The 21569-nt window shown below is 36.4% G+C and overlaps 5 protein-coding genes across 5 annotated transcripts; 4 read left to right on the forward strand and 1 right to left on the reverse strand.

Annotated features, from left to right (window-relative positions):
- Positions 1–613: 613 nt before the first annotated feature.
- LOC105272262 (uncharacterized) lies at positions 614–5791 on the forward strand (the record flags this gene model as incomplete). The annotated part of the gene is given in 6 exon segments (XM_011314306.1): positions 614–1941; positions 2141–2266; positions 2330–2413; positions 2507–2581; positions 2877–5066; positions 5485–5791. Coding segments are annotated over 6 exon segments (3372 nt in total). The 3' UTR covers positions 5536–5791.
- A 323-nt stretch (positions 5792–6114) lies between these two features.
- On the forward strand, positions 6115–8394 carry LOC105272275 (carbonic anhydrase 2-like). Its single transcript, XM_011314331.1, has 7 exons — positions 6115–6395; positions 6462–6500; positions 6558–6725; positions 7039–7195; positions 7612–7717; positions 7789–8010; positions 8196–8394. Exons 1-7 carry the CDS (start codon positions 6353–6355, stop codon positions 8370–8372), a joined length of 912 nt encoding a protein of 303 aa, XP_011312633.1. The 5' UTR covers positions 6115–6352; the 3' UTR covers positions 8373–8394.
- A 1210-nt stretch (positions 8395–9604) lies between these two features.
- LOC105272269 (multidrug resistance-associated protein 4) lies at positions 9605–15609 on the forward strand. The gene is made up of 6 exons (XM_011314319.1): positions 9605–9783; positions 10803–13240; positions 13459–13689; positions 13826–14056; positions 14139–14440; positions 14625–15609. Exons 1-6 carry the CDS (start codon positions 9710–9712, stop codon positions 15321–15323), a joined length of 3975 nt encoding a protein of 1324 aa, XP_011312621.1. The 5' UTR covers positions 9605–9709; the 3' UTR covers positions 15324–15609.
- Positions 15610–15712: 103 nt separating this feature from the next.
- Sld5 (DNA replication complex GINS protein Sld5) lies at positions 15713–16717 on the reverse strand. Its single transcript, XM_011314340.1, has one exon. The coding sequence runs from the start codon at positions 16385–16387 to the stop codon at positions 15725–15727; it is 663 nt and encodes a 220-aa protein (XP_011312642.1). The 5' UTR covers positions 16388–16717; the 3' UTR covers positions 15713–15724.
- Positions 16718–16740: 23 nt separating this feature from the next.
- Positions 16741–20868, forward strand: Nhe1 (Na[+]/H[+] hydrogen exchanger 1). Its single transcript, XM_011314351.1, has 3 exons — positions 16741–18916; positions 19081–19412; positions 20300–20868. The coding sequence occupies exons 1-3, from the start codon at positions 17114–17116 to the stop codon at positions 20331–20333; spliced, it is 2169 nt and encodes a 722-aa protein (XP_011312653.1). The 5' UTR covers positions 16741–17113; the 3' UTR covers positions 20334–20868.
- Positions 20869–21569: the final 701 nt, after the last annotated feature.

A 21569-nucleotide genomic window follows, 5' to 3' on the forward strand; every position in this document is an offset into this window, starting at 1 on the left:
CTTCATCAGGTAGGATGGGAGAAATGCGTCGAATAAGCCTCTCCGTTAACGTTTTTGTTAGCCTAGCCAAGAAATATTCAACTATATTAAACACTTCCTATTATGAAAAAGTATGGATACATGAAAATTATACGACGTGCAATGTTACCTAAACCGTTTCCTGAAAGAACGCTCATCTAGAGTATGAAAGGGATTCTGTGATTCTCTCATTTCCATATTCCTCACCCTATTTCCTTCTATCCTTACTCGCTCATTTCCTGCTTCCAAATCTCTCGCAGCTATTATTGCTACAAGTGCACCTGTTAAATTCCTCGGGTATACAAACATTGTCTGTAGACTTACAACCGACTAAAAATGACAGAAAACTGCTTCTATCACTTAAATAAATAATTGCATAGCCTAATATTATACCATTGCCCAAGTTATTGGTAAACTACTCGACCTCTGAGTATATTACAAATATCTCCTATCCACCGATAATTTATTACTCGATCTATCGTCAATCGTTTGTAACAGTTTGATAGAAAATTTAATTTGAATTATCACCGCGCCCGTGTTCACAAAACCTGCACACAACGCCTGTATTGCACGCCCCCTAACGGGAGCAAAAAAATAAGTTTTAAGTCGGCAAAAACGCGCAAAATCTCTCCCCAGCGGTGATTAGTGTTCGAAACTACTAAACTCAAAGAGTCAATTCTCAGAATCCATAAACTAAGACATAAATCAACACAAAAGGTGAAGTTGTAAAGTTGAATCTCTGCCTAAATGGCCGAAACTCTCAGCTCAGCCAATTCTGAACCCCAAAATAAAGAATAATTGTCTCTAATAATTACATGTCTCCATGTTTATATGGTATTGTCTAACGAGTTCATGAAATCGGTAGAATCCCAGCTGATAAACAAATGATCATCACCCTGAGACGTCACACCGGCAAAAAAATTTCCCTCGAGTTGTCCATCGATATTTCAATCGCCAGAGAAGTACAACGACTTATCGCAATACTAACCACATAATAGATAAAGTGCAGATAATTTAATTGTTGGAAAAATTCATTAAGGATTGAATGTGGCACTCGAAGGGTGAAAACGAGGAAAGATGGATGAGGGTGGAAAGGAAAATTCCGTTGATTCATCAGAGGCATTCGATACATATCCCCAGGAATTGTCTGAGATTGATGAACTAGATGATAAGTATTACGAGCTGAGTAGTAATTCGTCGTCTTCACGTCAGGAATACACTCGTGAATTCAGTTTAGACGTTGAATATGATAGCAGCTCAACCGATGATAGTACACCACAAGTAGGTGAAATACTCGAGGAAAATAACAACGATCCAAATAATAACATGGAGGGTGGTGAGGGCAATGTGGCTGAGGAATTTAGACCAATCGTCGAGGTTTCAGTGAGTCCACAGCCGGGATGTAGTAAAGATTTCAATACCACCGAGAAAACAGATCGAGTCAGTGCTGATGTACACAAAACGGCCGTTAGGATTCAAACATTCCTGCATGATACAACGTACCCTCAAATTGTCAGCATCCTAGAGGAAAGACCCAACTTCGAGCTTGAAATTCACAAATTGTTTGGTAAATCAGGGGCCGAGGTGGCGATTAAACGAAATCATGATGATCAAAATGCTTGTGAGATTGAAACAAAAAGATTAACTCTTCAGAAGTCTGAAGGTGGAGCTGGAGTTGAGGTGGATGAAGCTTTACACAGTCCAGGACCTGAAGCTTTCCTCGATGGTGTTCCTGAGAGTGATAAACACGAATTAACACCTCCAGAACCACATGATCGGCGTAATAGGGTGAATATTCTCAGAAATGACACGCCTATTCGGATAGACTCGAGTGATGATGAAGAGAGGGGCTCTAGGAGAACCGCATTGACTTCAACATGGGCTTCCTCCTACAATAGCACCACCAACTGTTCCCACCCGATGGTACTTAGAAAAATTCAAACAAAACATTCTAATGAACTCTTAAATTATTCAATAATTCCACTAGTATTCAAATTATTGAATATATTACATCGCCTAGAGTTATAGTTATAGCTATTTATAGTATTGAATTTTTGTCGATTTTTTCGGAAGAGGGAAAATTTTTGTTTAATGTCTTTATAATATAATTCGTTAATTTCAGAATTGGAGAGATTGTCAAAAATTAAGAGAGGGCATTGAGAGTATTGAAGAAAGAGTTATGAATGTTAGACCTCCTGTGAAGGTCAGGGCAGCTCCAGCTACGATAGTACGAGAAGAACAAGTGACTGTACGTATTGAATAGAGTGAAATATCAATCGAATGGGTTAAGGGGGATTTATTATGATTTTAGAAGGTGTCCACGTGGCTGAATCAGGGGATGCCTAGGGTGAATAATGAGGCGAGGGGAGTGCCTGCTGCTACAGGATCTTCTCGGGTTAGTATACATTTTTTTTTTAATGACAAGTTATTCTGATATTTTTATCGATTTTCGAATTTGAGACGACGTAATTCACTTTTTCATTGTCAGAGTGTACAGGCAAAGGCTACTTCTGGTCGAGGATCCCCTAATCTCGAAATTGGAGAACCATATGAACGTGTAAGGGTAAATGATACCGTTAATGTAATTATAAAATATAAGTATTCAATTTCCAATTTGAAAAACCCAATCATAAATCATGGGAGGTGTCAATTAATTTTTAAATACTCTCCAAAATTAATTTATTATAAAATTTTAATAAATCGGAGTATTAGGGGTTGGAGAGAAGAATTTTGGGAGCAGAAAAGAAAAAAATGATGGAAGAGAAAGTGTGGACTGTAGATTCTGTAAAAGATTTTCAAATTACGGATTCAAATAACGAATTGAAGTAGAAGATATAGATGAAATCCTATATTTTCAGGATCGAGGACGTCGTCGCCACAGTCCTCCCCTCGCAGGCCACGTAAATCTTGAGGGTGTACCTACGAAAATAAAAATAGTAACAAATGGAAGTGGCACACGGGTGATTCAAGTGTGCGATCGTCCACGTCATCCAGGATTACCACCCTACGATGGACGTTATCATTTTCCACAATTTGCAATGGACCCCCAACCGGGATCGTCAACAGGAAATTATGGGTACAGATTGAACTCAGCGAATGCTGTTCCACTACCAGAGACTGAACGCTCAGCATTCAGAAGACGAGTGGATCCAAAAGAGCAATTACAACGAGAGCTCATCGATGCAAATCGCCAAATAGCTGAGAGAATTGATTATTGCAGACGTGCAGATGCTGAAAGGAAGAGGGTTGGGGGTAGAGTTCACACTGTTCCCCAGGTTTCTGCAACAGTGCCTCCACGTCCTGAGAGAAATATTCCGCCACTTCCTCATGTTCCAGCGCCAGAACCCTCTCATCAGCAGAGAGTCGAGACTCCACCTCGAATAATTCCTGTGATTAAAGTTGACGAGAGCCCAGAGTCATTCCCACGAGAGAATAAAGATGAATACTGTATTGAAATTTATACAAAACTTCGTGCGATGTTTCCAAATATAAAAAAAGGATACATCAAACGAATTACTCCAGTGGATTGGGCACCTAACGTGGGGCATGATGTACAATTTGCTCAAATTGTTGAACGTCTATTGGCGAATGAAACCTCGTGGGAGCTGGAAATTCCAAGTGATGAGGGAAACGATCCGAGGGGATCTGCTGGAATCAGACGAACTGTTGATGAGACGTATGAGCATCTGTTGGAGATATTTCCGAATGCTGATCCCACATTTTTACGTGATAGAGCTGAAAAGACGTACAAGGATGATGAGGCACTGGAGTCATTCATCGAGCAAAATCTACAAACTCATAGTTATCCTACCAGAGAGCAGTACCTCTCCAAGATGAGAATCACCGAAGAGCAGTTGAGATACACCACTAACTTCACTGTTCCCACCTTTCTGGAAAAATTTCCAGACCCATTCAAGCATTTTTTGGATAAAAAACGAACGTGCAAGCATGAAATTGTGGGCTTGGAATTTTTAAAGAGTCAATTCAATCGAATTCGTGTCTCCACCGTTTCTAAAGTTTACAGTGAAACTCAATGGAACATGAGCATTGCAACAGCTAAACTCAGGCAAATCGGTTCAGACATGAATAGCACAAGAAAATTCACTGAAATACCAACCGAGGACATCAATCTCCTCCAGGAGATGGCCTTCATTCGTCATCAGAGTCACATCCAAAAATACATCGACGATATGAAAAAAGCAGAGAAGGCCGAATTTGAAAAGTTGAAGAAGTCCAATGAACTATTGGAATGCCAGTGCTGTTATGACAACGAATGTATGCCATCGAAGTGCTCAATGTGTGATCAAGGTCATGTTTTTTGTAATTCATGCATCATCAAGGGAACTGATACTAAATTAGGGGAAGGAGATACTCATGTGCCATGCTTCCAAGATTGTGGTGCTGAATTTAGTTTAGCAACGCTGCAGGAAATTTTGAAGCCAACGAAATTCAGTATTCTTGTTAAAAAACGTCAAGCAGCTGAAGTTGCTGCTGCTGGACTGGAGGGACTGGTGTCCTGTCCATTCTGTCATTTTGCTTCGATTCCACCTGAGGGTGACAAAGTATTCAAGTGCCTCAATTCAGAATGCATGAAGGAGTCGTGCATTCAATGCAAAGAACCCAATCATGTACCTCTACGCTGCAACGAAGTTGGTAAAGCTGATAAAGCTCGCAAGTACATTGAGGAAAAAATGACAGAGGCTCTTGCACGTAAATGTTATAATTGCAAGAAGGCGTACTTCAAGGAAGAAGGCTGTAATAAGATAACTTGCCCCTGTGGGGCTATCATGTGCTATCTCTGCGATAAGAAGATTAGGGATTACAGTCATTTTCGGGGACAGGGATCTGATGATATGACTAAGTGTCCACTCTACAGTGATAGTGCTAGATTGAATGCAGAGACTGTACGGAGAGTGGCTAATGAGGCTAAGAGGGAATTGCTCAGACAAGATCCATCGCTCAGCATTGAAACTGATCATCTTCTACCTGCAGTTCCTCCACCATCGGTTGGACCTCATCAACAGATTATTCAAGCTCCTCATGTGCATGTAAGAATTTAAATTTTTCGCTGATGTCGGGGTAATATGGACATTCTTCATTTTCCATATTTTTGTTTAAGGGCGTTCTGCTTTTTTAAATTGTTGATCGGATTGGAGCGAGGAAATATATTGTTTTTCCATTTTATCGTTATTTAATTACTTCTCAAATACTTTATTAAAAAAACAGGAAAAATCAGTGAAGAGCGCGAAATCATGAGGTGGTTTGAAAAAAATCTAGCAAAAATGCCACATAAATTCATTTTTTATTTATTTTAGGCTAGTCGGATTGAAAAAAATAAAAGATAATGTCTGATTGTCCATCTGATCCTTCATTCGATTTATTTATGTAAAAATATGATCATATTACCCTATATTCTGAAAATTGTTGTATTATCGAATTAATTAATGCGATAAATATTTTCTGTAGCAGATTGCTGAACCAGTACTGCCGGCTCATCCCATTCATCAACATTTTTAGCTCCGGTTTCACCACGTGTACATAATCATCCATAAAAAGAAAAAACAAGAAAGAAGAAAAAGAATTTACATTACAAATTATTATTTTAATGTTCTCTGTTTAGTTGTTAGTGTTGGTACTCGTAAAGATAACTTATTCCATTTAGTTCGGAAGATGCCAAGAATATTATCTAGTGAGTTGTTACGTGAATTGAGGAAAATCTGAGAAGGGTACCTGAAAAAATGTTCCTAAATAAATATTTGCATTTTTATATCAATTTCTGTTGTTTTTATAGTCCCATTCTCTAAATTTTAATGACAGCGAACGCTGGCTCTTGGAATTGTTGAATTGCTTTAATATTTTTACCTCTCCACCATTTTTTTAAATATCTTAGTGATTTTTGGTGATGGACTGTTGTTTATTAAAGAAGTTTATTTTTAAATATCTTGATAAATCGTAGAGATAACGAGAGAATTTTTATAAAAAATTTATTAATCAAAGGTTGGAGTGGAAATTGGAAATTTAGAATAATGAATAATTAAATAAAAACGAGAGGATAATCCATTGTATTTTGTCTGGAGGATTAATTCATCATGAAAATATATAAATAGACTTAAAAATAAATGAATTCATCTGTTTGTGTGGGTAATTGTCGTTGAATTTTCAACTGGCAAGGAATGCACATCCCATTATTTAGCACCTGTGCTGAGAAAATAGTCATGAAGGCTGAAATTTCAATACGCAGATGTTTAATGGTAATATTCCACAGATAAAACACTCAGTGTGTTTTCCGATCTGAATGCATTGACGAATAATTAACGTCTTCTCAGGATAAAATATGCTGATTATTTATTTATATATTTTCCTGATATCCTGCTCAGGTCAGAATATTTTATAAGCTCAATGGTTTTTTGGCATTTGTTTAATAATTATTATTTGAATTACAGTCAAGTACTCGATTGCACATTTTGGATATTCGAAACGACGTGAGTATGATAATTTATTATTTAAATCCTCACTGGTAAATTGTTTATAAATTTCAGAGCAACACCTGTGGGCCCAAACATTCAAGATGTGTGCGGGAAAAATGCAATCACCTGTCGCTATTTCATCTAAAAAATCATTAATTCTGCCTTTACCAGCTCTTGAGATGATTAAATTTCATAATTTAATGGGTGGCACTCTGGTATTGCACAATAACGGGCATTCAGGTACTGAAATAAAATTTTTATTCCATAAATTAATTCCAACAAACAAAAACATCTAATTCAATTTTATTTGTTTAAAATTTGAAAATTCACGTTGTGCTTTTCTCTAGTGCCATTTCTAACTGAAATTTTATAATTAATTTCACCTACAATCTAAATACACCGTAAATAAATTAATTATAATTAATGAGCGTCGATTAATTAATTAATCAATTAATTTAGCAATTCGTCAATCCGTGGCCGGGTTAGTTGATTAATTAATTAATATATTCATTGGAGTTGATTAATTCTGATGAATGCCTATCTTTCGTTTTAGTTTCTTTAAATTTTGAAAAACAAAATTCTGATGAACAATTACCGTACGTTTTCGGGGCAATGTTGACTGAAAATCAAAACTACGTGCTGCAAGGATTACATTTTCATTGGGGCAACAAGAATAATCGCGGGTCAGAACATACATTGAACGGAGTAAGGTATATTTTTTTATAATTATCCAACAATATTTATAAATGGCATTTTAAACAATAATTTCCACCCAAAAACCAAGAAATCAAAAAATTAATTGAGTTCAAATCGTTTCACTCATTCAATCGTCGAATTAAATCAAGCTCAGTATTCATTCAGTAGTTTTATATCCCTAATGAATATTCCAATCGTTTCTATATTAATTACAGGCCATTAATAAATAGATAAATAAATTACAAGCCAAAAGGAATAAATCCTCTCAAATTAATTAATTAACTAAAAACTCATTTCAGGTTCCACTCACTGTAATATTTATCCGATCATTCCCATTATTTAAGGGCCCAATAAATTATCAATAACAATACCTATTTAAATAATATTGAAATGTAAATAAAAAACTTTTATACCGGATTTTTATTTCCAGTTATCCAATGGAGATGCACATGATCTTCAAAAATACAGCGTATCCTGAAACAGCAGAAGCTTTGAGTAATGAAGACGGACTGACAGTACTGGCTACGTTTTTCCAGGTAATTAATTTCTCCTGGATTTATTATAATTATTAATTATTATTAATTGTAATGGAAGCCGTTAGTTGCAGGAAGACGACAACGAGAGTCTTAGTCCAATCGTTGAATCTCTGCCAGTGGTGAAATGGAAAAATTCGAGAGCTAATTTAAATGTTACTTTCACTCTTAATTCGTTATTACCGAAGGATACAGACACTTTTTACACGTACAGAGGATCATTAACTACACCTCCATGTAGTGAAGCTGTCACGTGGATAATATTTTCCATGACAGTCCCTATATCGTTTAAACAAGTAATTATTATGTTGCATCATTAAAAGAATTTAATCTCTCTGGATTTGAATCCAATGATTTTATATTTATACAGCAATTAACAGAATTTTAATTTCAATTTTTCATTTCATTAATTTGTACTTCATATCATCGTTTATCGTTATCTAATCAATTAATTATTGTTTAATTACTGTCATTTTTGCAGATGAATAAATTTAGAATTTTATCCAACGGAGAAGATGTACTAGCTGAGAATTATCGAAAGCTACAAAAAATAGGGAATAGAAAGGTGTACTTGCGGAAATTAACACCGAAATTTACTGATAATCCAGAATTGAATTTTAATTTGAATGTGTCGAGTTTAAATTGGTACTGGCAATGAAGCGATTAAGATATCAATGGATTCATATTAGACAGATATTTTTCGAGAATTAATTATTTACAAATTATTAATAAAAACCTTCGGGATCATTGCAAAAATCAATGGAATGGTGAAGCCGTGAGCTGCAAAAATCTTTCCAACAGATCGGAATAAAAATATATTTCGATTTATTCAAGAAACAGCAGAAATTCGGAATCCCCAGAGCAGAAGAGGTCGAGGGGCTCGTGGCAGATCTGTTAAACAATAAAAAACAATAAGAAATAATAATAAGTCTCAGTTTTTACCCCAGAGATAATGAAATTGATATTGAAAGGTGCAGTCTTAATTTTTCTTTCGAGGAATCGTAAACATTTTGTTATGTAAAATCATCTTCTATTGGTTATACTGTCATTCATTTTTTTGAGATTCGTCCCTCGTCAGGAATAAATCAAGGTCATACTGTAAAAGGATGAGTAACAAAAAAACGTATCTCCGGACATCCGGGAGATACGTGACTATTTTATTTAGATGAATGCACATGCAGGGAGAGACATGATTTTTGTTAATCGAATTTGTTGAACCGATTTATTGAGACGAGATCATCAAAGAGAGAAATATGTTTTTCAATTAATTATTCATTAACTCATTGGGATTTTTATAAATATACGATTTTAAAACTTGAATAGCTCATTTGGTCCTAAATTAATTTCTCAATTAGATATTAAATATTTAATAACAAATGAATTTTTAGGGTTTGATGATAGATTCATTTAAATAAATATTATTTGAATTAAAATTAACGTACGTTTTTCATAAAAAATTCGGAGATTCATCGATTTTGGAATCTTGACAGATCTCCAAAATTCGTGGACAGCTATCATCAATTAATCTGACCTTGAAGCCCCTGATATCTTGACCAATGTCTGATCAATTTAATAAAATCGGTCTCAACATTCCGATGATTTTTATGATGAAGTCATCAATATTTTCTCACGATCTCCGTCTCCTTCGACCAATTGTCCTGAAAACAAAAACGAATCCATAAAAATTCAAGGCCAAGATGAAAGTCGTAACCTTTATCCGATTAGATACGAAGGCACTCGAAAGAAATGAGGCAAACATATCATTGGATTTCGTAATAATTCTCGAATGATTGGAAAAAACATTTATGTCGTGACATAATATTGATGCACATGGATATCTTAAAAGTCTAGATTTTTTCTTTGTTTAAGTTCCGTTTTATTTCAGCTGGATTCAGTGTGCTGTCGGCCATCGCGGGTTGCGGTTGTCCCTTTGACATTCGATTTACTTTCTCACATAATCCCAAATATTTACAATTAATAATAATCACGTGAACTATGGACAGCAGTAAAAAATACGACAATCCAAATCCCCGGAAAACGGCGAATCCACTCAGCAAATTAATTTTTTGGTCAGTCAATTGTTTATTTATTTTATTTAAAATATATATAGCGAAGAGTCACACTGGCACTCAATTTAATATTAGCAACCATTTGTTTATTGTTAATGTATATAAATTATAATTTAATATATATATAATTTCCGGTGTAAAGCGGTTTTTCTAGACTGTTTATGTCATTGTAATAAACCGTATGATTTATTTCATTTTTCATTCCAGGAATGCACATCAATCATGACTCGTTTCTCTTTCATTAATCTATTCCAATTGCTCGGCTAATTGTCGTAAGATGACAGAACGAAAAAATCATCCAAGAATACTGCTAGTAGTAGCACTGAAGTGCTAGCTCATCAAATTATTCTCGCAATTCATTATAATCAAGCTGTCATTAATAATAAAGTCAATGGTAAATTTCTCGTTCTTCTCTATAAGGAAAAAATCTATAAATTATAAATATCAGTAAGAACTAAAGGTTCGAGGCATGATTAGGGAATTTTGAGAGGAGAATTCTTCGGTGTAGTCCTACAATGTTTAAAAATAGAAATAAACTTTACGGGTTATTGGAATTTCAATGTAAAACATGATTTGTAAATTTGTTGGCTTAGATAAGCGAACAAAAGACTGAGTAAATGATTTTCCGGGAGACATACATAATCATAAAAGCCCTTATCTTACTGCTGAAATACGCTATTAGTTTTTCTGTTGACATTCAAGATAAATATTTACGATTCTGCGAAAAGCATAACCTCCTTTTCCTTATTCTCCGGATAACAAATAAAATATTGAAATTAATTATTATTATTACGTATTATTAATTAATTGTAATCATTCCCGCAATACACAGTATCGTCTGACGAAATAAATAAGAATAAAAAAGAATAAATGAATAAAAAACCCCAACGACTCGCTGTTAGTCAGGATTTATTTAAACTTTATCAAGACTCGAATTTCGATTTTGTTTTAATTCTGGAGAGTTAATATTGAAAATCTATAAAACGTTTGAACTATAAAAGATAATTTGATCGTTTCAGGTGGCTCAAGCCTTTATTCACATACGGAAAAACAAACGATCTGGTGACAAAGGATTTATACAATATTCTGCAACCGGATCTCAGTGAGCCCCTTGGAGATGCCCTAGAGAAGAATTGGAATAAAGAATTGAAACGAGCGAACGATGAGGATAGAAAGCCAAAATTATTTACAGCAATACGAAAAACATTTCTCTGGTCCTACATTTACTACGGTGCATGGAAATTTTTGGATACATCATTACGAGTCTTGCAGCCTTATACACTTGGTCTTCTTATCAATCACTTTGCTCCCCTATCAAATGTCACGACAGCTGAGGCGTACATGTATGCCTCAGGTGTCGTAATAATGGCCATTGTAATTGCACTTATCGATCATCACGTGAACATGGGACAGCTGGAAATGGGAATGCGTCTGCGAATAGCAGCATCGTCGTTGGTGTACAGAAAAATTCTGAGACTCTCCAGATATTCATCGAACGAGACAACTGGAGGTCGAATAGTGAATCTTCTGTCGAACGACGTTGCAAGATTCGATCAAGTCTTCATATTTCTTCATTACATCTGGATAATGCCAATTCAGGGAGCAGCAATTGCTTATTTGATTTGGCAAAACGTTCAGGTAGCAACACTGGCTGGAATTTTACTGATTACCATCCAGACAATTCCCCTTCAGGGATATCTCAGCAATTTGACACTGAAATTACGGGGAAAGATAGCTGTACGGACTGATGAACGCGTGAGATTGATGAGCGAAATAATTACTGGTGTCCAGGTGATTAAGATGTACACGTGGGAGAAGCCATTTCAAGAGCTTGTGTCATTTGCTAGGAAACACGAGATTGATGTGCTCAGCGTTATATCATATCTTCGAGGATTTCACAGAGCAACATTCGTCTTCACCGAGCGTACGACCCTTTATTTCACTGTAATGGCATATGTTCTTCTGGGGAACGTGATATCAGCTGACAAGGTGTTCTCAATGGCGCAATATTTCAATCGCCTCCAGTGCACAATGGCGATATTTTTCCCCCTGGCAATAACATTTGCGTCTGAAGCTGCAGTCACCATAAATCGTCTTGAAAACTTCTTGATACTGAAGGAGAATCATCCACTTGCCATTCAGCAATCTCCAATCGAAATTACATCCATTAAGATGAAAGAGGTGAGTGCATCCTGGAACGAGGGCCTCATCGTCAATACTCTCCACAATATTAATGTGACGATTAAACCTGGGACATTGACTGCTGTTGTTGGTCCTGTGGGCTCTGGCAAGTCTTCTCTGCTCCAGCTGATTCTGGCGGAGCTTCCAGCAGCTCATGGTCATGTTGCAGTGGGTGGAACTTTGTCGTACGCCAGTCAGGAGCCCTGGCTATTCGCAGAGAGTGTGAGGAATAATATATTATTTGGTGAACCATACGACGAAGTGAGGTATCGACAAGTCGTGAAAGCTTGCTGCTTGCTCAAAGATTTTGTTCAACTGCCTCAGGGTGATAAAACACTTGTCGGTGAACGTGGATCATCCCTCAGTGGTGGACAACGAGCTAGAATTAATCTAGCTCGAGCTGTTTATCGAAGAGTTGACATCTATCTCTTTGATGATCCCTTGTCTGCGGTTGATACACACGTGGGGAAGAGTCTGTTCGAGGGATGCTTCAAGGAATATTTAGCCAACAAGACGAGAATCCTCGTGACTCATCAGGTGCAGTTCTTGAAGCAGGTTGATCATATTATTATGCTGAATAATGGCGTCATTGAGAAACAGGGGAGCTATCAGGATTTTCAGGAGAACGACTTCAAACTTATGAATCATCATGAATCAAATGAAGAGCAGAAGGAGCATGTGGGCGACGGAGAGTTGAGTCCAGTGTCAGAAGTCGCTTATTTCTCTGGTAAAAATGATGAAGTTGATGAAGAACCTGATGAGACTGAAGAACTAATGGCCAAGGGGAAGATCGCGTCGTCTTTGTTGTGGCAGTATTTCAGGGCTGGTAGCAGTTATTTCGTTCTCTTCGCGTTCGTTTTGTTTCTCATTCTGGGACAATTGGGGAGCAGTGGCTCTGATTACTGGGTCGCACATTGGACTAAGCAGGAGGAAATCAAGTTGGAAAATCCTATGAAGCATTATTCACCGAAAACAAATGGAGAAAATGGATCTAGACTTACTCATGACTTCCCGTTTAACGGAAACATTCGCAGTGGGACCGAATCATCTCATTTAGTCAGTAATTCCACATTCTTTAAATATTCCAATCAGTATTATGACAGAGATACTGCACTCTGGATTTATGGAGTCTTCATAGCAGGGTCTGTTATCTTCACTACAGCCAGAAACATAATGTTCTATAAAATTTGCATGGATTCCAGCAAAAATCTCCACAATCTCATGTTCTCCTGTCTGCTGAAGGCTCCAATGAGATTCTTCGATACCAATCCCTCAGGTTCAAACTTTTATCAATTACTTCTGAATATTTACTTTCAATATGAATTACCAATTATTTAGAAAGGATTTATAAAACTGTAACGACTTAAAATTGTGAAAAATTGTTTTAAAAAATTGAAAAAACTGAAAAATATTGTTTAAACTAGTGAAAAAGTACAGGACTAATTGAGTGATAATTAATATTATTAATTGACTGATATCGTTTTTATTCGACAGGGCGAATTCTCAATAGATTTTCAAAAGACATCGGCTCTGTTGATGAACTTCTTCCAATGGCCTTGATCGATGCGATCCAAATATTCGCGGTAATGACTGGAATTCTCGCCCAAGTTCTCATAATCAATTGGTGGACATTATTCCCGATAGTAATAATGGGTTACTTGTACTGGAAAATAAAGACATTGTACTTGGCAACTGCTCAGGATATCAAACGATTGGAAGGCATCAGTAAGAAATTACTATCTCCATGCAAAAATTATCTGTTACTCGCGCTTTGCGTGGGGTAATAGTACGGTATGCTACTCACGTTAATTGGCAATTAGCACGAATGATAAATAAAGTGTTAAATATTGTACTATTCCAGCAAAGAGTCCGGTGTATTCACACGTCAATGCATCATTAGCTGGACTGGCAACAATTAGATCAGCTAATGCACAGAAAATGTTGGCTAAAGAATTTGATAGTCATCAGAATATTCATACAGCTGCCAACTCACTTTTGATCTCAACTAGTACAGCTTTTGGACTTTGGCTCGATGCTGTTACTATCGTATTTGTTGCCTTTATCACTTACAGCTTCATTATTCTGAAAAATGGTGATATTTTTTTCTATTTTATTGTTTTTTTCGTCGATTTGTTGGCTCATGTGTTAATGAATTAATCATTTTACGGATTTAGAGGGAACCTTCGCTGGGAATGTCGGTCTGGCTATATCACAGACTTTAATTCTTTGTGGTATGCTGCAGCATGGAATGCGTCAGACTGCGGAAACTGTGGCACAGATGACGTCTGTGGAACGAGTGCTCCAGTTTACTCAACTGGATAAGGAAGGACCGTTCGAGAGTGAAACGAATTATAAACCCCCAGCAACTTGGCCGAGTCAAGGACACATCAAGTTTGATCACGTTTATCTTAAGTATTCAGAACAAGATGCGCCTGTTCTTAAGGATTTGAATATCGTTATTGAACCAGGCATGAAGGTAATTTAAATACGTCAAATATTGTGAATGATTGGTTGAAGTTTAACGAACAAATCAATTAATCAATTTCGACGAATGTGTAATTAAATGGCAATTAATAGTCAGTTGAGAATGTAAAATTCATGAATGATTGTAATAATCTAGTAATTAATACAGAAATATTAAAGAGATATTTTAATTTCAGATTGGAATTGTTGGTCGCACAGGAGCGGGAAAATCCTCTCTAATTTCTGCTCTCTTCAATCTAGCAACACTCGAGGGGAAGATTTATATTGACAAAATCGACACAAAAAGTATCGGCCTGCACGATTTGAGGCGTACGATTTCCATAATACCGCAGGAGCCAATGCTGTTTTCAGCAACACTCCGTGACAATCTTGATCCCTTCCATCAATTCAATGACGATGAACTGTGGTCAGCACTGGAAGAAGTCGAGCTAAAAAGTAGCTGTCAATCCCTGGATCATCCAGTCAGCCAGGGTGGAGCGAATTTCAGTGCTGGCCAGCGACAACTACTCTGTCTAGCCCGAGCTATCACCAGAAAAAATCGACTTCTTGTGCTAGACGAGGCAACAGCTAATGTTGATCCTGCCACTGATGCCCTCATCCAAAGGACAATCAGAGATAAATTTAAAGACTGCACTGTTTTAACAATAGCTCACAGACTGAATACTGTTATGGACAGTGATAAAATCCTGGTGATGGATCATGGACAAGCAGTGGAATACGATCATCCTCATGTACTTTTACAGAAGAACGATGGATACTTAACGAGAATGCTTAATGAGACTGGTGCTTCAATCACCAGCAATTTGAAGAGAATAGCTGAAGAAACTTTCAATCAGAAGGTGGAGAATCCTCAAGATGCTCAGGAACAGGATTAACTGTACTAATAATTATTTTCGATGGTTTATAATATATTTAGTATCAAATAGGATTTTTCCAATTGAACGAACATGACATTGTGGCTCTACTACTTAAAGAATTCGTCCATTACAATTTCTAATTATCATATGTACTAATACTTCAATGCGATTCAATTATGTGGTCTGTACAACCAAACGATTAGCACTTGAGCGAAAACTTGTCGATAACTCAATTATTTGAACGAAGTTCAATTGTAACTCAAAGTTTATTCTCGCACATCAATGTTTATTTCTAAAAGAAAAATACAAATGACATTAGTCCGCATAAGAGAGCAGTAGAAAAATATATTTTTATAATAAATTGTAAACTCGAATGAGAAGATGACTGTAACAAATGAGACTTGAACCTTTTGGAATGATTATATCAGCTGGACAGATCCATTTTTAACCAAATCAGCAACAGCTGTGTATTGTATGATGTGTTGAGATCCTTGAACAAAGTCCAACTCCTCGTCAACAGTTCCAGGAATAATAATTCCCTCGATTGTTCGATTCGCCCGTAGAAAAACGTGCGCATTCATCTGGGGTTTAATAGACAATTTATCGACTTCGAGTTCCTGGAAATTCTGCGGCACATGCTGAAGGACTAGACTCTTAAACAATGTCTCCATATTCACCGCATATTCATTGGCATATTTCAATTCATTATCCGTTAAATAACGACTCGCTGCATTCCTCTGGCCCTCACTCTTCAAAATCTCGATTACATTGCGCTCAATCTTCTCTAATCGAATCCTCAAGTAACTTGAAATTAAATATCTGATTCTATCGATTTCCATTTTATGAATTGTCAGGCGCAGATCACCTCTTGGAAGTCTTTTTAAATTTTCATCCATGTAGGTGATGTGGTGGAGGAGGCAGTCGACGTGATTCGATTTATGGGGGAGAATTTCAGGGGCAAATTTCTCGTTTATCCAGGCGTTCTCCATGTCTGTCAGAAGTTCAGCGGCTGTTCTTTCCTCACCGTCATCACTGGTGTCTGTTAATGACAGGTCTTCAACAGCTCCTAGACCTTCCTCCATATTTTATTCAACTTTCTTTAATTATTCCACAATTATCTCTTCTAGAATGATAAGAAAATTATTCTTGCATGTGTAATATTTACAAACTACTCTCCCCCATGTGTATCTGTATATATCATATAGAAATAATAATAATAACATCAACAATAATAATATTCTCAAATAGTTTCTGTGGTGCACCAAAGAGGGCGTCACCCAATCGTTTTTTATTTTTAATTTTATAAATCCTGATTAACAATATTTATGAAAATTACAATAAAAAATTTACAGCATTTAAATATTTCTGAATTCTTCGATTAAATAATTTTCAGCTGTGCATTGACAGAATATTTGGCGCGTTTCCATCTGCAATTCAAATCGAGAGAGTTAAGAATAGATTTCTATTGGCTGTCACACCAATCTCGTGGAATCACATTTTTCAATAGACCATACGACAAACAAGTGTTTATTTCGGAATAGTTTTATAATTCCAATATACAATAAAAAATTTCCACCAGGATGATGTAATCACGGGAATGAAAAATCACGTGTTGAGTGCAAGTGAATTCATAATTGATTTTGCAATAAAAACGTTATTGCCTCAGCACAGCTGTTTCGAGGGAAGTGATAGAATATTCAATTGCAAAGGTTAATCAAACAATATAAAAATCACATGTAAATTAAAAGACACGTCATAAGGAGGACTAAAATCTGTGATAACATGTGTATAAACCCATAATAACAACAATGGCGATTAAAATACCTGAATTATTTGTGTCCAGAGAAAGTTTCTGCACTGGATTATTATTTTTCTTGTTCATCACTTCAGTTTTACAGTTGTCACTAGCAGAACCAGAGGCAACATCTGGAACTGGAAACATAACAATTGGGACTGATTTGTCTCCAGCGATTTCTTCAGTAAATCCAATCCCTTTGAAGAGTGAAGGAGCTGCACAAAAGGGTGAAAAATGGTCCCCAAATGCTTCCCCGAGTATTCCACCTCCGGAAAATTCAACGGAAAAACAGGAAAACAGAAAACAGGAGACTGCAACAGATGGTAGACCTGGAAAAAACGTCCACAATACGACGACAGAGAGAAGTGTAACTGTAAATTCAATTGATCCTGTTTCAATTCCATCAGGAGAAGGTAGCAATGCCACAAACATCAGCACAACAACAGCACCACCAGTGGAGCCAATACTCCCAGACAAAGGATCAGCTGAAGAAGAGCACAACAGTTCAATGTCGATATTCTTCGTCCTCTGCGTTCTTGCCCTGGGAATTCTCCTGATCCACTTGATGCTGCAGACAAATTTCCAGTATCTCCCAGAATCTGTGGTGATAGTATTCCTGGGTGGAGCAATTGGTATGATAATAAATCTGATGTCCCACAAGAACATAGCAAACTGGAAGAAAGAAGAGGTTCTCTCACCCACAGCTTTCTTCCTCGTTCTCCTGCCACCAATAATCTTCGAATCCGGATACAACCTGCACAAGGGTAATTTCTTCCAGAACATCGGGAGCATTCTGGTATTCGCTATATTCGGTACAGCAATATCAGCATTCGTCGTTGGAGCTGGAATTTATCTCTTGGGACTGGCGCAAGTCGCTTACAGACTGAGTTTCGTGGAGAGTTTTGCATTTGGGTCTCTGATCTCTGCAGTCGATCCTGTGGCAACTGTTGCTATTTTTCACGCACTGGATGTTGATCCTGTCCTGAACATGTTGGTCTTTGGTGAATCCATCCTCAATGATGCCATTGCTATCGTCCTAACGACCTCAGTACTTGAATCAAATAATGGTGCTACAACTGGTGAAGCTATTATCCTCGGTCTCAACAGATTCTGCTTGATGTTCTTCGCATCCGCTGGAATTGGCGTTGTGTTTGCGCTGATAAGTGCTTTATTACTGAAGCATGTGGACTTGAGGAAGAATCCGTCGTTGGAGTTTGGAATTATGCTGGTGTTCACTTATGCACCTTATGCACTTGCCGAGGGAATTCAATTGTCTGGAATTATGGCGATTTTATTTAATGGAATCGTCATGTCACATTATACACATTTTAATTTATCTACTGTCACGCAGATTACTATGCAGCAGACCATGAGGACTCTGGCTTTTATTGCTGAGACTTGTGTCTTTGCTTATTTGGGATTGGCCCTGTTCAGCTTCAGGCATCGATTCGAACCAGCTCTTGTCATCTGGTCGATTATTCTGTGTCTCATTGGCAGAGCTGCCAATATTTTTCCACTTGCACTTCTTGTCAATCGGTTCAGGGAACATCGGATTACCAAGAAGATGATGTTCATCATGTGGTTCAGCGGACTCAGGGGAGCTATTTCTTATGCTTTGTCATTGCATTTGAATTTCAGCGATGAAACTAGACATGTTATTATTACAACAACTCTTATTATTGTTTTGTTTACAACTTTGGTGTTTGGGGGGTCTACTATGCCCCTTTTGAAATTTTTGAGGGCTGAGAAGAAGCAGAAGAACAGCAGGAGAAAACGAAGGGACAAGGAAATTTCACTCAGCAAAACTAGGGAGTGGGTGAGTTATTTTTTTATTATTTTCTATTTATTCGTCATTTCAAAAAGGAAATGTGAATTAATACGAATGCATTTCTATTTGTTAAAGACAAAAATAATTCAAATATAAAGGAATTCAATTATCAATAATTATTGTTTATTATTATTATTTTATTTTAATTGCAGGGACAAACAATCGATTCAGAACATTTATCAGAGTTCACAGAAGAGGAAATGGAGGTGTCATTCATGCAGTCACGAATTCGCGGATTTGCTCGTTGGGATCTCAAATTTTTCATTCCCTTTTTCACTCGGCGATTTACCCAACAAGAATTGAAAGACTGCAAATCACAAATGACGGATTTGACGAATCAGTGGTATCAGGCTATCAGGATAAGTCCTATGGAGTCTGATGAGGAAACAACTACAGCATCAACAGCACATTTGACAAGTGCTGGTGCACCAGTCGAGCCGAGGAGTGAGAGTGATTCAGGAAAAAAAGGACGTCCAAGTCATGGGTCTATATTGAGTATTTAATTACGTGTTTCAGAGTGTCTATCATGTGTTTGCTACGAATTCCAATAGCCAAGCTAACGCTAACTAGGTGTTATTCAACAGGACTGTATCGCTTTATGATAATTCATCACTCGAGGATTATCATCTCTAGTCATTGTCTCCAAGGAGGAAATTATCGCTTCATCATTTCAGTTGTTGTCTCTCAAATTCTGTCTTTAATTTATTATAACTGAGTAACTGAGAGGAATTCATTTCTTAAACATCTATCTGAATTCGTTTCAATTATTTTCTTCATTCATTTATTTATTTATTTTTAATTCCTCAAGTGGGAATGCTAAATGATGACTTCATTTTGAATCTATTTATAGCACAAAACGTTCGGCTATTGGTAGATCATTATTTTATTTGCAATGCGATAATGTCAGTCTCTCTGATTAATGAAAGTAGGGGAATTTTGGATAGTCGGGTAATTGTTTTCATCTCATTGCATTTTTCTCTTGCAAGTACTCGAAATTTTATGTTCCATTCACGGTGCGGTCTCTAATTCATCTGTGTCTGAAGATATCATTGTGGGAATTTGCTTTTGTATTTATTAACACATCGCTGGTTACATTCGTAATGAATTCAAAATTATCTCATCAAATCGATTTGCAATAGACTATTTTCTGGGAAAATAACTCTGACTTATTTCCTCTATTTCTCGAGTTCAAATGGGAAGTCAAATATTTTCCTATAATTATTCAATTGCAAGAGAAATAATTCTGATTCTCATTGCCACCAGCGAAGTGTCAAAATCGATAATTAATTATTAAGATAATTGGATTGTAAAGAAATTAATTCGTCAGAAATGATTAATTCAATTGAAATATATTAACCATTAATTTTCCAGACTTCTCGAGGATTTTTCGGATTTTTCGGATTGATAATTGATAGAGACCGACTGTTGGAGGATAAACTGTTGGAGAGATGCCAAAAATTATTCCCACAATTAAATTATTTGTAATTGCTCCCTCAATTACTGTTAGCGAATTGAACAGCGAAATATTGAGTACCAAACGGCTGGCCGGCGGGTATTAATTAATTTAACAGCGCAAAAATCTTCAATTGAAAGAATATTTTTTCAAGGAGGTAAATATTTTCTACTTCATCCAAGATTTGTATCTAAACAATAGCCTAGAACAATTATCTCAGTTGTATTAAAACCATACGGTATTGATCAATCGAATGATTAAATTCCCAATAATTTTTAATTAACTCTGAGTAATTAATTAAAAGGGAGTAGCGACAATTGGTGTCTCAGGTAAAACCAAAGTATTACTGAAGAAATAATTGAGTTGATTTTATTTATTTATCATCTAGAACTTGAAGTATTTTATTTATCCTATACCAGAGCCTTTTTAATGGGAATAATATGATAATGTATATGGACAATAAAGCTGAATAGTTTATACAAATGAACTAATGCATTTTATTTCATGTGTATTTTCACTTGATGTTAAGTACAACGATCTGCGTCGATAAATCGTCAAATTTAATCGGTCGTTCAATTGAAAATAAAAATTTATCCCTGAAATAACTGAAACATCCGGGTAAACACTTCATGTTCATTATCACTTCAGATTACCTAACGTTAATGCTCCCTAATTGTTTTCATCAGTTGTTCCAGTGCTTGTGCTTTTTTGTTGTTATTTATTTTCATTAATCTGGGTACACAAATGTGATAACACGGTCATGGGTGGGGCGCATAAGGAAACAGTAGAATTCCTCGCAACTAGCAATTATCATTTTGTTTATTACACAATTTTCCAATCGTCGGCATTCAAATATCGTTTATCCATCGCTCAACAATCGCTTTCACAAATGACTGGAGCACGCTGTGCATTTTTTTAAATCTCCGATTCACGAAAAAACTTTCACATTCTCTTATGAAATTTCACTGGTCCTTCACATTTTAATCAGGATAATAAGTTATTCCATGAATTGCCTAGAAAAAGTGAACACTCTTGGGTATTGGTTGTTTAGAAAATATTATCAAGTGCAAAATGTGGAAAGACTGAAAATTTACACGAATTAATAAACAATGAGAGTTTTAATTGTCAATTGCTCCGATTGTTATTCTCTTTTTTTATTTAATATTGTCTAGGCATTTATAAATCTGC

The sequence above is a fragment of the Fopius arisanus genome, unplaced genomic scaffold, assembly GCF_000806365.1.
Source record: "Fopius arisanus strain USDA-PBARC FA_bdor unplaced genomic scaffold, ASM80636v1 scaffold00004, whole genome shotgun sequence".
Lineage (NCBI taxonomy): Eukaryota > Metazoa > Arthropoda > Insecta > Hymenoptera > Braconidae > Fopius > Fopius arisanus.

Coding starts and splice junctions, on each gene's coding strand:
- Nhe1 (XM_011314351.1), top strand. CDS start 17,114: ATGGCGATTAAAATACCTGAATTATTTGTGTCCAGAGAAAGTTTCTGC. Junction 18,917..19,080: donor TCAGCAAAACTAGGGAGTGG/GTGAGTTATTTT, acceptor TTTTAATTGCAG/GGACAAACAATCGATTCAGA. Junction 19,413..20,299: donor AAAGGACGTCCAAGTCATGG/GTCTATATTGAG, acceptor TTAATTTTCCAG/ACTTCTCGAGGATTTTTCGG.
- Sld5 (XM_011314340.1), bottom strand. CDS start 16,387: ATGGAGGAAGGTCTAGGAGCTGTTGAAGACCTGTCATTAACAGACACC.
- LOC105272269 (XM_011314319.1), top strand. CDS start 9,710: ATGGACAGCAGTAAAAAATACGACAATCCAAATCCCCGGAAAACGGCG. Junction 9,784..10,802: donor CTCAGCAAATTAATTTTTTG/GTCAGTCAATTG, acceptor TGATCGTTTCAG/GTGGCTCAAGCCTTTATTCA. Junction 13,241..13,458: donor CTTCGATACCAATCCCTCAG/GTTCAAACTTTT, acceptor TTTATTCGACAG/GGCGAATTCTCAATAGATTT.
- LOC105272275 (XM_011314331.1), top strand. CDS start 6,353: ATGCTGATTATTTATTTATATATTTTCCTGATATCCTGCTCAG. Junction 6,501..6,557: donor TTTTGGATATTCGAAACGAC/GTGAGTATGATA, acceptor TATAAATTTCAG/AGCAACACCTGTGGGCCCAA. Junction 7,718..7,788: donor TACTGGCTACGTTTTTCCAG/GTAATTAATTTC, acceptor CGTTAGTTGCAG/GAAGACGACAACGAGAGTCT.